This window comes from Geospiza fortis, unplaced genomic scaffold (genome assembly GCF_000277835.1).
Source record: "Geospiza fortis unplaced genomic scaffold, GeoFor_1.0 scaffold98, whole genome shotgun sequence".
Classification (NCBI taxonomy): domain Eukaryota; kingdom Metazoa; phylum Chordata; class Aves; order Passeriformes; family Thraupidae; genus Geospiza; species Geospiza fortis.
Genome location: NW_005054306.1, coordinates 6,334,281 through 6,349,824, shown reverse-complemented (window position 1 = coordinate 6,349,824; position 15,544 = coordinate 6,334,281). Strand labels below are relative to the sequence as shown.

The window sequence follows — 15,544 nt, the reverse complement described above, 5'->3', positions numbered from 1 at the left end:
TCATAGATGACAGCAGAGAAGAGTGGTGCACACAAGCCTGTTCAGGTTTCCATGTGCTGAGTAAGGCCAGTGGTCACAGAGTGGTCATATGATGAAAGTAATTGAATAAGACCCTGGAGGATCTCTCTGTCTCTTTAGCTTTCCATGCATCCCTCCTTGTCTTCTGTGGCACAGAAGTTAGCACCTATTGCTGTGCAAATAACTGTTAAATTGTGCAAAATGTTAAATTCCTGAAAGGCAGATCTTGGACTTTTCAAGTTGGACATCCAAAATTAGTAGAAAATACTCGCAGTATTTTCATATTGCCTTAGTCCCTTTTTGGGCTGTTTCTCCACCGCAGAAAGTATATTGCAAGGAAAAGAGACAGAAAAAGTATTTAATGAATATTTGTAGAGCATTTGGATATTACAGTAATGAACACTATAGTAGAGGCTGCTGGGAAAGAAGCCATTCATGTAATTTTGTAACTGGCATGGCAAGCAGATGCTAAACAATATAAATTGTTTAAAACAGTAAATGAACTCTATCTATGCAATGACAAAACAAAATAGAGGGTAACTATTCAGTGGGCAGCATTCATATTAACACTGTAGGGAGCACTGGATATGACCATGTAATTAAAGATGGTATCACAGTGGATCTTCTGAAAATGGCTGAGTGGATGCCATGAAAGCAATATTAATATTGTCATCTGCTAACTTTGAAGTACTTCAGTGTGCAGTTACAGCTTTCTATGATGATAGATTTTAAAGCATTTAAAATGTAAACTTAATATGCTGATGGAGCTTTTCTATATTTGTTTTGGCTCTTACACAAGCTTTCTTCATTCCAGAAGAAGCTGAGATATATGTGGTTTCAGTATAGAGAGTATCTGGGTTTTTTTTTGTCTTCACCCAAGAATTTTGCTCTGAATGCAGTAATTCTTTGATTTTCTCCATCAAAGAAATATATTCTCTTCAGCCTAGTACTACAGGCACAGTTAACACACTTGAATTAATCTTCTGGAGGGCCAGATAACCTTTTTGTCAGCACCATTTGTTCCCTAATGGAGACTTCTGGTTGAGAACTACAGGAATCTCAACAAACCCTCTCAGCTGTTGACATTTAGCAGACTCAAGAGACTTACCCCAACATGAGAAAGTAAGTCCCAGTTGTGAGCACTTATGAAAAGTGGGAAGCAAGGTGCCCTTATGCCACAAAGTGCTGATCAAGGATAGGATTGTGTTGTTCATTTTAACATCTTCAATAATTTTTGAAAATAAATCTTATGTGACTTATTTGCTGTTATACATTCTGTTGTTTCTCCTTGTATTTTTCAGCATTTTCCCCTCTTTTCTCCTTCTTCATTCCTGTTGTAATGATCACAGCTTCTGTATGTGGTTGTACCTTACTGCTGACTCAGCCCTCAGGGCTTTTGCTTTTAACTGAACATTAAAAAAATCAGGAGTAAGTCACAGACCTCTGCTTTTAGTCTTATCTTACCTCCAGTGTCCTGCAACTTGAATGAAAAACTGAAATAATCTCCCCATATCCCAGCTACGGCTACTTATTAAAGGAAATTCAGTGACTTCAGATATGAAATTGTAGAGTTAATTCTGACTTTTTTCCTGTACACATTAAATCTAAGTAATGGTAGAGGATAAAAGTGGGAAACTGGTGAGCCTTAAAGGAAATGGGTGAAAAACTTCTGCATCATTTTCTCTGCTGGTTTTCAGTGGGAATAACAAGAGCATTGATGAATCTGCTGAGATTTCCAAGAAAGTTAAAGATTGCAGATGTTATTTCAGGGTCAGTTTTAGCTTGGTCGTGAGCATCTTACCCACATCACCCAAAGAGTGACATGTCCAAAGAAATATTTTGTCTGGCCCATGAGTGGAGTGCTTTGGCTAAGGCTCAGCACACACCTTTTGTTAGAGTCAGGATTTAGCATGTTATAGATTTAGGAGAGACCAAGAAGAGAGATGGAATGTAGGGAGATGTGGGGTCTATGCAAGGGGTTTCCAAGGAATGGCAGGCTGCCAAAAAATATATTTCCCCTGAGAGCATTTTCATCTGGAGCATGACTGGGAATCCTTTTTTTGGGAGGAGACTAGTTCTGTGTATTGGATAGAGTTAGTTTTGTGACAGAAAAAGCCCAAAGTTCCCAGATTAGTTGAGATCTGTAACATCTTCAGTCTCTATCTCAGATAAGTGCATTGCACAGGTTTTATCAGAGGGAGATTTTGCATTAATGAGAAGGAAGAAAATTCATTTGCATACTCGTTCTTTTTGTTATGGGGATATTTGTGGTTTTGTTTTGTTTTGTTTTGTTTTTTTCCCCACTGGGGCTTTTGTCCTTTTCTAGGCATGTTACCAGGCAGTAGAAATGTTGCCAGTGATACAGCATTGGAGAACTTTGCCCCCACATTTTTCTTTGGCCCATGTTACTTTTCCTCTCTTTTATTGTCCAGCTTGAAATTTCCAGCTGTATCTTCCTGCTATAAGAAGTGTAGAAGTAGGAGTGACTACTTTTATTTTAGCAGATTTTTATGCAGCAAAGCACAGGGGGACAGAAAGCAAAGCCAGGTAAATGAGGCTTTGACATTTAGATGGAGATCAGCAGTGCATGGCACCATGGAGGACAGAAAGCTTCTCAGGAAAGGCAGTGGGGGAGCCAGGTAGCACTACCAACTTCCCTTGAGCTCATGACTCCATCTTAATTCAAACTGGGCTGAATAGGTAGGCAGGAATGAGTGTAAGGTGATGTGATCTCTGTTTCTTAAAAAAATTGCCCTTCAAGTGTAAACACCAGCATTCAGCTAGATGAAGATTTCCTTTGCTGGAAGAAAGTCTTTAGAGGTCTCAGCAGTGATACTGTCACAGTCAGAGAACATGCCATGACAAAACCTGCTATAATCCGTGATGTGACATGGTGATGATAAACGTGCTGGTAGAACTGATGGCCAAAACAGATGTGATTACTATGCTTTCAATAACCACAACAAATCTCACTGGTATTCCAGTATTGAGCATCATCTGCAACAAGTGAGGACTGTGTTTGTTATGGACCTATACAAAGGTCATGTTTTCTGGCTCCAAAGTCGTCCTATATGGGGGGGGCCAAAATGACCTGGAAGTACCCTGGAATTTTTAATGAATGTATTCCTGATAGTGATGAATGATAGAGTAAGCAAGGGATTTAGAGGAAGCTGCTAGAAACAATCCCCAAAAACCAGATCTGGCATCCTACACTTAAAAGGGAGTTGGGGTGTTGGATGCAGTGTTGGCCAAGAAAGCATCTTTCTGGGTCTTGCTGACAGAAGAGGACTATTGCTGTGCTAGCCAGACATCTCCTGCTCAAAATGGAAAATTGTGCCCAATTCTGAATGCACTCATACCTGGTGCCATTGTGCCGTACCTGGTAATCTACTGATCTGGCACCAACAGTCATGACCCAAAGTGGCCTGGCTGTGAGCTGAAGTTCAGGCTGATACTGTGTAAGAATTGCTAATTCAAACTTCTCCTGGACTGCCTGGTGCCAATACACTGCACTGAAGTCAGAGAAGTTACTTAACTAGTTCAGGGGATAGTGCTTCATGTTTAGTTCTTGTTTTCCAAGTGTTCTCTTTTAGAACTTTTGTCTGTCTTTGAGCTATAAAACATGAATAGATTTACTGAGGATTGGGTGTTGTTTTGGTCTGACCTTCCTATCCTGCAGACCAATATCTCGTGGTGAGCAATTACTTTGATTCATTATTACTTTTTAGAGTGCTTTTCCCTCTAAGATACACACTTTTGGATCAAGTAAAATATTAAGCCTTTTGAAGCAAAAGTTCAATTACTAGAAATCGAAATAAGCTCTTCATGCTTTATAAAAGGAATTTAAACTTCCATTACACTGAAAATGGTACTTTAAATTCAGATGTGCTTTAGTTTAAAAAAAAAGTGAATAACAAATTAAATTATTTGCTTTGAAGTTAACAGATTGTTTCTTTCACATTCAGTATTACTTTTGGTACTGTATAATTATTATTGCAAACCAAACGGCTTTGAACTAAGAATCAAATATTCAAGTGCTATTAAAAGTAATTTTCCCTGTATTTTTCTGAAACATTTTAATCAAATCATATAAAGTCGGGCAAATGAGGTAATACACAATATGTATCCACTTTTCACCCTCTGTAATTGCTTCAGTTACACTTACCTCCTTTAATACTGTTGCTCTAATTATACTATTTTGCAAGTTAGGATCTTTTTGACTGCTAGGTTTATCTGGAGTCAGAACCTACATATTATATATCCTCCATATAACCTTTAATGGTAATTTCATATTGATTTAAGTGCAGTTTTTCCAGCCTAATAAAAATAAGCATATAAGCTGAAATGTTTTGAAATCAAATGTTTTGAAATCATCACAATTATCCTAAATGTGATGAACTTATGTGCGTATTATTTTCCCAAATCATGGTTTATATTGTAGACATGGTTTTACATAATTAATTTATATATTCAAAATAAACCAAGAGTTTCCTCTAGTTGCATAGATTGTATTACTGCTCAAGTTTTCAGCTTTAGAAGTTTGAGTTACTAACGCTGTATATTCAAATGTTGAGTCACATAAAGACTGTATTTTGACTATGTCTATCAAATCCAGTCTTGCTAACAATGCACTGGAAGCTGTTTTGGGTTTGGTACAAAATTAAATTATTTTGAAAAGGTACTATCCTTGTAACCCAAGAAGAAGACACAAAAAATTAAACATCTCTTCTTATACACTTGAATGAGGATTAGTCACTTTGGACATGATTGAGTGATAGGTAATGCTTCAAGGGGACAAATACTAAGTTTTTTTGTCTTGTATAGTTTGTTAGATTTCAGATGTTATTCTCAGAGCAGGTATATTTAGAAATTTCAGAAAGATTCTAATTTAGATTTTAGGGCAGACAGATTTTCTTTGCATCTTGAATACAGTTGAACTTGTACTCTCCTTCCTTTGACAAGAACCTTAGTCAAGGGTTTGAACATTTATTGATTACTTAGTTTTCTGCAGTCTAATGAAAGAATTAATTAATTAGTTGAATTAATGAACACATTTAACTAATTAAAATTACTTCTAACACATTACAGCTTTCTAGTGAGATTACTTTGCTTGCCAAATATGTATCAAGACCTATTTTGTCCAAATCATCTTCAACTCAGTGGACAGGAATATGGTCTGGAAAAATCTGTCTTTAATTTTCTTTTCATTTTCTGTTAATAAAGCATATTCAGCGTGGGTTAGTGCTGTCTGCATTTGCCTCTTTTTATTTCCTCTTTGTTAATACAAACCCATTTTTCAGTCCTCATGCTTGATCAGCTAAGGCATCACCCAATATTCTCATTTATTTCCTCCATTCCTCTAGATGACTACAATCCTTGCAGATACTAAAATAGTTTGTTGATGACTCGGTCTGTACTTTTTACTAGTAACTTACAAATCAAGTAGGCAACTTACTTGCGGTGCATTAATTTATATTTGAAGTTTGTGTAATAGTTTTAGCTATGATTAATTTAAAAGGAATTCTCCTATGAGCTTATGGCATCTTTCTGATACCTATTTATCATCATTTGCTTCAAATAAGAGGTGGAGCTAATCTTGGAAAGAGCTTTGCATGATTGCTGGAAGGAATCTGAACACCACTCCAGCTGAGAATGCTGACTCATCTTTGTCTTATTTATCTGTAATTTAAACTCAGCACAAAGCAGCAAGAGAGCTAAATCTTATCTTCAAAGGAGCAAATTAAAATTATTGCTTGAAGAAGCCTTTATAAACTACAGGGTTTAGTGAGGAAAAATGTTTTAAAAGCCACAGATCAGAGTAGATTTTCAGACAACACAGGCGCAGAAATTTTTGTAGTGACTTGAGGGATACACTGGTTTTGTTTGTGAAAAAGCAGCGAAGCTGAAAAATTGCCAGTAACTCCTCTGAGGTATTGACGTGGCAGTGGAATGGGGAAACAGGGTGATTTACACCTTGGAATCTGAGAAGCCTTCTGCAGTTTGAGAGATCTTTTGTCTTTTAAGATGTTGGGTTGTTAGCACATACCTGCACCTCTACCTAGTTCAAGTGGCATCAATGGACTTGGCATCAATTTCTGCCCTTGTAGCCTCGGCAATTTTTCTTGGTGATTTTTTCTGAGACAAGGCCAGTCTGTCACTTCTGAATCCTTGTTGCCTTAAAAGCAGTAAGACTTTTCATCAGCAGTAAAATCCAGATTTCACTCAAATCAGATTATCTCTTAGTAAATATGCAGCATGTTTATAAAAGCTAAACTGTCTTCCTGGTATGTTTCACTGAGTGGTAAAATTAATGGTTTTTATTTGTTCAGATGGTTCTTTGGCCCAATCAGACGAGCAGATGCCGAAAGACAACTGTTGTACCCTGTAAACAAGGAAGGAGCCTTTCTAATCCGAGAAAGCGAAAGTCTAAAAGGCGAATACTCACTCTCAGGTATATTCTAGTTTTTCATCTGAAGCAATGTTTTAAAAATTTTTCAGGTGGTCTGGGCTTTTTCATCTTCGAGAACAATAAACTATGGGCACAAAAATGAAATTAAATTCGTAATAATGGGGTTTTTTCCCAGGAGATACATAAAGAAAACTTGGCAAGAGTAATTTGAGTTTATATTTTATAGACTTTGTTTATCAATATACTCAGAACAGAAATTAACTTTTTATGCTTAGTACTTCCAGTGCTCTAGCTGCCTTAATATAGATAGTATTTTCATGACCAAAGCATAAAAAATTACATTAAAATTATACACTACAGCTCTGATTAGTACACAAAACAAAAATAAAAATAAAAGCATGTTGACAGATATCTGCAATTTAAGAAAAGGAGATTTCTGTTAGAATTCACATTTAGGTTTATATTTATTTGTTTTCAGGGATAAAATTGTGGGAAGGTCTTCAAAGCTGTGCTTTAGAATCAGCGATGTTTCATTGAAAATTTCACTGTAAACATCAGCAAAAAAATAGATTGATGATGATGATGCATTTTGAAATTTATTTAAGTCCTTTATTTGAATCTGAATGATTATCAAATTAGGACACTTGTTTGTTAATAATTTTACTCACATTTAAGTACATAATGTTTTTTCATGCTGTACATATTTGCCATTTTAGGTAATAAATGTGATTGTTCATTGGTTGTTTTCTGTGAACATTTCCCATCAAACTTGTCATACAACTGTGAGTCATGAGTATAGTGTTGTCCCTGAGACAACAGGGCTATACACCCGAAGTTCCTAATATGTTCTACCTATATCAATTCCAGAGCCAGAAAGGTTTTTAATGTTTGTGAAAAAAACGTGGCTAGTCATGTGCAGAATTATGTAAGTGCAATGAAAGGCACCTTGTCCATAACCAGATTCTTTCATATTGACTCCTCTTTTGCATGGATGATTATGCGTCATTCACCTTCTGAATATACACAGAAACACAGCTTAAGGTTGTGAAGAAACATATTCTTGGTTCCACTTTCCCAATTATAAGAAAAGTGTATGTACTTGCAATGTCTTGTGGTAATGTGAGGAATGCTTTTTATTGCCAAGACAAAGAAATATGAGATACAGGGGTGTTTATTGATATAAATGCGATATTTACAGTACTGGGAGAGTTTAATCCACAGTTTGCAGTTTGCCCTCAAGGAAGTTGGTCCTTGCCACGAAGTGCTTAAAGGAAAACTACCTTCAGCAAGGAATCAGACTGCTCCTGAGCTGCGACAGAACTGGCCTCTGTGTGTGCACACTTGTTCAAGGACTGTATTACAGCCACAGACCTTTCAAAATGCTTTCTCTGCACGTGCCAACTTGTTACTGTGTTACATGGTTTCAGCTTCCTTCAAGCTCATCAGTGAACTGATTTCATCCAAGAACTGGGACAGACTGGTGACAGGATGGTGTTATGCAGGGAAGGAAAGACAAGCCTGTATTATCTTCTTAATGATGGCACATAAATACATGGCACATAACCAAAAATGAATGAAAAATCTTTCGTTTGTGCACCTGGAGGTGGGAATGCAAATTCTGTTTATTATTCTCTCTCCTTTTAGGAAAGATTTAAAATATTAATTATTAATCCTGCATCCTAACCACTTCTCTAACAGGAAAGTAGAAGTATCTTAGGTGAACTAGAGAAAAATCCAAGAGAGTGAAAATAAATATTAGGCCAGCATTTGTAGTGGTATAAAATCACCCTTTAATGCTGCTGTTTAGTTTTTTCATTACAAATTTGGGATAGAAAATTTATTCCATCTGATCTAGTATATTTGATTTAATTATGAAAGCTTGTGGTAGACTTTTTTTTTTACATTTTTTATAAGCTTATTTGAGAAGAGGAGATTTGATGATGACTGATAAGAGCAAGATATGAAACCAACAGTGTGGGTTTGTTTCATGCTGGTTTGTTTGATTAAGGAAGGTAAGAGTGGCACTGAAGAAAGTAATATACACAGAGGCAAGGCTCCAGCTGCAGGAGCCAGCTCTCCTTCATGCACAAACATGGGTTGTCCTCTGAAAATGTATGCATGAATACATGTATCATCTCAGATGCATTAAACTTTTGTGCTTTTTTAGTTAAAGAAAAAGGATAAACTGAAGCAACCTGTAGACACTACTGGTGCTGTCATTTCCCAGCGCTGCTGTATTCTTTAGTAGCTTGCCAGAGTTGAACATAATTTATCCTTAACATGTTACTTCATCTCAAAGAGCTAAATATTATTTGCTGCTGACTGAATCAGCTTAGCTGAATGACATCTGTTTGTATTTTTCTTCCAACCTAATAGTATACATCCTGGTCTAGCTGTTTTATGTCCATAATCTCATTACTTACTGTCTACTTCTTGGAAAGCTAGTGCATTCTAAAGTAAACAATGAAATGGTTTGTGTTGTGGGAAGCATTAGTAGGAAAGAAGGTAGTTCAGTTCACCAGGTTCTCTGGAGAAGAGAGTTTTCCTGCATCTTTCCTGTTTGTGCCATCAGTAGGAATTATGAGACACTAAAGCTGAAGCAGAAGGATGGCTTCTATCTCTGTGGTAGCTGGTACACTGACAAGAGAGAAGTCACAACCCAATATTTTGGAACGTGCCTCTAATTTCTGTTTCAAATTTTTTCAGTCCAGAAACATTAGACCTCAAAAGTCCCATTTTCTGTAGGTCTGATTGGTTTTGCTCTAGCTTTTATTGCTCTTTTGGTTTAATTGGAGACTAGATGATATTGGCTTGAAGAGAAAACGAGGTTTTCAAAATTAAGATATTTAAGAAAATATCTTAATTCTCCATCCTTGGAGAATTAAGCATGCCTTTTAGGCAAAAAAAGAAGTTGAAGAGGAAGATTTTTTTTTATTTTACCCGAGAACCCATAAACTGATTTTATGAATTTCATGCTTGATTTCATACTCATATGGACAATGAGGTATATAAGAGATTTAATGTTAATTAAGGAGACAAGTGATCTCCTCAGTAAGAAAAAAAACAATTTAAAATTCGAGCTTTCATGAAAATTACACTCTTTACTTCTAACTTTCCTTGTTGGGAAAACACTCAATTTGTAAGACTTGGATAATAAATAATTATTTAAACTGAAAACAAAAATTCCCGTTCAGAAAGGTTTTTATCATCTGTGAATAGTGAAATGGAAAGCTCATCAAGCCAGATAGGCCCCTGACATGTGTTACTATAAATTTAGGGTGTTTGACATTTCAAAAATAGGTTTTTCCATTTTAAAAATGCACATGTTGTCGACAGATTTTTATGTTGATGACTCCAGCATCTGGTGTGAAATGCATTAAATTTTAAACATGTTGGTGCCATCTTAGATGTTGCCTCATTTTAATTAAAAGCTATAATTTAGATGTGCTCAGCTTAATTGTGTGTCATTGCCAATGATAGCAGGAGGCTCTGTACTTAGCCCATTATTGAATAATGGTATCTGAAAGACTTATTGCATTAAATAACAATGTAAATGGTTTGTGTTTTCTTCAGCTATTTTTTCCATGCTCCTAATAGAATGTTGTGTGTTTTCCTCCTGGCTTCCAGCGTAGGAAAAACAGGTAGTTGTTTAAGGCAGCAGATTCACAGAACTGACAAAATTATGGCTGTAACTGAGAGGGTGATCTTGGATCTGCCTCTGCATCCATTCTGTGCTGGTGACAGTGATCTCATGAGTCACCTTCCTCCCACATCCCCTCTGGGCATGGAGTCAGAGCAGAGGTGCTGGTGGCAGCAGTGCATGGCGAGTGCTGGGGGGGGAACTGTTCCCAGGAGCTGTGTTGGGACACGTTGTTTTTGGCAGTAATGGAACATTAGTGTCTCCATGACTCATTTGGTGAAGGTGTGGACTCTGCTGATGCCACCATAAATTTTTGTGCCCTGGGGAAGAAGTAGTAAATTATTTTATTCACATTCTTCAGGTGGCAAAATCTACTTCTGCTTAACCTATCATGTGAAGATGGATAGCTGGGAGAGGATAATCCTTTTGCTAGACTGAAACCATGTAGAAATCTAATGGGGAGCTGTAATTCTTTTGGAAAGGCAAGTTGAGGAGAAAATCTCTGCAGTATTCAAACCCAGTTACTGTCAAGCTGTGTGAGACTGAAATTACAATCCTGTCCTGGTTAGTAGTCTGGCATGGATGTAGAGGTGACTGGAAGGGGTTATGGATAGCTCTTTCCTGAGTGATATGTGCTCTGTATAATTTTGGAAGAGGAGCCACACCATGCTGCAGAAATCCAAGTGTGTGCTGCAGGACTTATACAGCCAAACTCGGCCCTAAAATAAAAGTAAACAACCCCCTGTCAAATACTGCACTAATCTCAGCTATTTATTATGAGAAATTATCAGTGCAGAAATTTTCTCCAGCTTCTCCACGCAAATCACCACCTGACCTGCGTGCTGTCAATCATAAGGCTTTGTAAAAGGCTCATTTAAGAAATTAGAGCACATCCTTCAAACCAGCTCTTGCATTATTAATGTTAGCTACTTCACAAATAATAGTTATAATACTGCTAATAAATAAATCAGGTAGTCAAACTACTATTACTTGTGATATACAGCTGAGACTGGAACACAGTCATCCTACTGGCCTTTTGTTCAATGCATCATAAAGACTAATTAATTTGTCTGGATTAATTTTCCTGTGAACTTTGGAAAAGTCATTACATTTTCAGTCCGTTATTACTGAATTACTCTTTCCTTCATTTTGCTTCAGCACTATTTCCAAATGGCAAATCACAAAAGCATTCATAAATTTTGCAGTTAAAAGATAGTAATTATGGGTGTTAATTCAAAAAGAAATATAATTTGAAAAGTGCACTGTAATATGGATTTTGTTTACAAATATTCCCATTCCTGTCCTCATGGAGAATCGTAAGTTCCCAGATTCCTAAAAATACTACCCGAGGTGGAGTATTTTGAAAAGCTCCTGTCTGCTCTCTGGTGGTCTTGGATGACAATCGCACAGTACAGTGAAAAAATATTTAATCATCCACAATAGTACTTAAGGAAGGAGAGATTTTCTCTTTCATTTCATCACTTTGGTGGTGAGAGAAATTATTCTTCCATCAGCTTTGGTTATTTCATGCAACCAATCCTATATGCTTTCTACATACAATACAGCCACATATTCTTCTGCTATTATAATCAAAGCTATTGCCAAGATGCATACAGAGGTACAGTATAAAGAATCTGTCTTCTAGGTTTATTGTGGAACACTGTTTATGTTAGGGCTAACAGCTGTGGACTTCTTTGGAGCAAAATCGGTTACCCTTCTGTATGCAATATAAACTGTCTACTGCCCATTGAACATGGACAGTGATGTCTAAACAATGGAGGGTCTAGGAAATTACACCCACATAAGTGACTAAATACCTTTTCAGCTCTTCTGAACTGCCCTTTCTGATGATTCTGAGCCTGCTATTGCTTCTACTGATATTAATTTGTAAAGATCTCTAAACTAGTGGTCTCCAAACTTTTTTTTTTGTGTGTGTGTCTCTGTGTGTGTGTGATTTATACATTTTTTTGTCTCTCTTTGATCTTGTGCTGGTCCGTGTCTAGCCCCAGCATGCAGTGGCCCAGCCTTTTTTCTGACACATCTAAGGAGTGCTCCAATGGTCACAGAGAGGGACACTGGCTGTCATGATAAGCAGATAACTTACAGGATATGAGGAATAGTCTTATTGATTAAGACACAACAGATTAGAATAAAAAACATTCCACTGAAAAGGAATTAATCAACTGCATGAAACACAGCATTATTCACCTGAATTTTACATATTCCAAACAGGCGCAAAATAAAAAAAAACCCTTGGAAGATGTGAGTACTTTTCAGAGAACTGTGGCTATGTGGAGGGTATATCTGCTTCCTCTAAAATGCCTGCCAGCCCAGCAGCTGCTATTTGGAATGTTAACACTAAAATAAAGGAGGATAAAGGAAATATTAAAAACTGGCTAAATGATTGCTGTCAGTTGGATGCTTTTGGCTGGTTTTGGTGTCTTCAAACAGGGGAAACATGAGCTGCCTCACAGAAGATATATTTATGTACTTCTACATCAATTCTTTTGGTGGAGAATCTCCAAATCTGAATAGCTGGAGACTGATAGACAAGATGTGTTAAGCTATCTGAACAATGGGCTTTGGTTTTAAAGAGGCTTTTTTATAGTTGTCATATTTGGGAACTAAAATAATTTATTTTAAGGTCCTCATAAATATATTTAGGAACATTGTGATGGTTTGGGTATAAATGATATTGTACCACTTCAATAATTCCTGGACACTTAATATATTTAAATCTTTTTAGTTTTTGATGGTACATCTGTGAAGCACTACAGGATCAAAAGGATGGATGGAAGCTTTTTCCTAACCAGAAGGAAAACTTTTAAAACTTTGAATAAGTTGGTTGACTATTACAGCAAGAACAGTGATGGCCTCTGTGTGTTGCTCGGACAGCCATGCCTAAAGGTAAGGCATGGATGCTACAGTATGCAAGATATATTTTGTGAGCTAACTCATCAGATATCTGCCAGAAAGTGTTAACCCCATATCTGCTTCTACCATTTCAGAATATTAATGATCTGCTTGTTTTCAGGAAGTTCTGGGTAGTGTTACAGTTTCATTCTTGAGGTTGACAAATACATAATAAAGTACCATTTTGAAAAAAATCATCAAGTGTTTGGGGGGGGAGGTGGAATATGCCAGATCATGATTTGTGAATACCTTTTTATAAATACATATGGAGATGAAATCTCCAACTTCATAACTCTAGCTGTCCATATGTAATTACTGAGACAAAACCATAAGGTTCTGGCAACCAACATGTCATTGTTCAAAAAGCTTGCTAGAGGGATGATTTCCAATTTTTGCTTTTCATGGGAGGATATTTTCTTTAGTGTATTTCTAATTTCTAACAAAGAGCACCCAGTATGAGGGTTGTATTTTATGTTCTTGGCTCACTTTATTGCATGTGTATACTCTAAGGAAACATTATTTATATCTGTTCCAGCTTTACATGAAATAGTTAACAATGATTAGTATATGTTGTTGAAGTGTATTATTTATTTTCTTTTACAAGATACAAACTCCTGCTACTTTTGATTTATCTTACAAAACTGTTGATCAGTGGGAGATAGACCGACGATCTCTGAAATTTGTGAAAAAATTAGGATATGGTCAGTTTGGTGAAGTATGGGAAGGTCTGTGGAATAATACTACCCCTGTGGCAATCAAAACATTAAAACCAGGTATGTGAATTATTCTTAAATGTTAATGAGCTATTAGCAAGAGTGCTCCTTTACTTTTTAAATGCTGCAGCAAACAGACCCTATCTGTATATATGCATTAATTCTTAAAATCCACACACCTAGACATAAAGATTAGTAAAGCTCTAGGTCTAGATAGTCTTTGGTTTTTTAATTAGAATTTCATACAGTTTTCTGTTTCTAGATGAGCTGAATTAATTCAACATCTGTATCACATAAAAAGGCAACACAACAAGAGTTGTTTTGTTGTACCTATTTTTTACGGTATTGTTTGTGTGGAAGTGAGTAACTGTAGATTGAAAAATCTGTAGGTGAAGTAATTAATTTACAAGCAGTTTGTCATATGTAGGGTTTTTCTAGGGATTAGGTGCTATACTGCAGTGATTTCTTTGGTCATATAGACTATTTACTATGCTAAGTTTGTACTTAAGGAGTGCTTTAATACTAGTATTGCTTGAATCAAATTTTTTAAAGCTTTTGATACACAACATTTACACTCACTATTTGCATGTAATGTAAGATTGTGACTAATACAGTTTTTAGCATTTTTCTTAATTATGTTTCATTAACTTCAAGTAATTTGTGCATTTTCAATTGACAACATAAAATATCTACCAGCAGATGGCAAGAACCACATAGATAAGAGAGGCAGCTTGGATGATATACATGTTTTTTAAAAAGAGATAACAACATGAGCTGCAGTTAATTGAAAAAGCTTGTGTTGGGCACTAATGAACCTGATTCAGGAAGCAGAACAGATTCAGACTTTTGATTCAATATAACATCAATATGCTTGAGCACTGCTTGAATGGTCTCTTGAGCAGGGAGGAATTTAAGCATATGTTTCAAGGCTCTCTTGTATCAGGATATCTTTTGTGTTTTGGGACATGCAAACTAAAAGAAAATAAGCCCCCCCCCCTTTTTTTTTTCCCTCTGCTTAACTGAAAATATGAAATCTGTTCAGACTGAAGACCTTCTATAATTCATATGAAAGACAATACTTTTTTCACTGAACAGGTGCATCTCCCTAGTGACTCAGCAAACAGAAACCAGCTTGAAATCTCTTTTTCACTGTAATAAATATAAGACTCACTGCAAACTTGTTATCACGTATAGACTAGCACAGTATAATGGAAGAAACTCCTTCAACTGTGATTCTTTTTGTAGTATCATAGTTCACCTGGGAAAAAGGGCTCAATTAATCAATACATTTTCTATCTCCGTTTTTTCCACTCTAGTCTGATTCTTGCTAAGGTCAACAGCAGTAGTTTCACTGATTGCATGCTGGGTTGTATTGAGTTAGGGCAGACAGAAGCCCCACCTGGATGCAGCGCTTGGATGGCAGAGTGTTTGTGACCTAACACTTTGATAAGGAAGCCAAACGTCACACATAGTGCTGCTCAGAATGAAGACTTTGACTCCCAAAGCTGTCTTGATAAATTATGTAGTTAATGTTGAATTTCTTATCACTGTACTTTGTGAACTATCTCATTCTACAAAAACAGTTCAGTCACAAATGTAAGCAATTAACCTTGTAGTATCACTTCTTCAGGGAATTATCCTCTTTTATACATTGTTTTTCACTGTATAGTGAAAGGCATTTGGAGTGCCTTACAGTAATCAGCACATTGGTTTTCCATAGCTTGTTCTCATTGTTACTCATGAGGAATAACACTTCACTAATTAAAGACAAACCACAATACCCTCACCCTAATCTGAGTAACAAATGTTTATCTTGGTACTAATAAAATTTCAGCAAAGGGTAGGGTAGGT

At 36.4% G+C, this 15,544-nt stretch overlaps 1 protein-coding gene across 1 annotated transcript in view; it reads left to right on the top strand.

Annotated features, from left to right (window-relative positions):
• The window catches only part of FRK (fyn related Src family tyrosine kinase), a 46,014-nt gene that overhangs the window by 16,096 nt on the left and 14,374 nt on the right, over window positions 1–15,544 (top strand). The window contains exons 2-4 of the mRNA XM_005418436.2: window positions 6,348–6,469; window positions 12,814–12,974; window positions 13,585–13,753. Of these exons, the coding sequence (XP_005418493.1) occupies window positions 6,348–6,469; window positions 12,814–12,974; window positions 13,585–13,753 (452 nt within the window). The remainder of the gene's footprint in view (window positions 1–6,347; window positions 6,470–12,813; window positions 12,975–13,584; window positions 13,754–15,544) is intronic.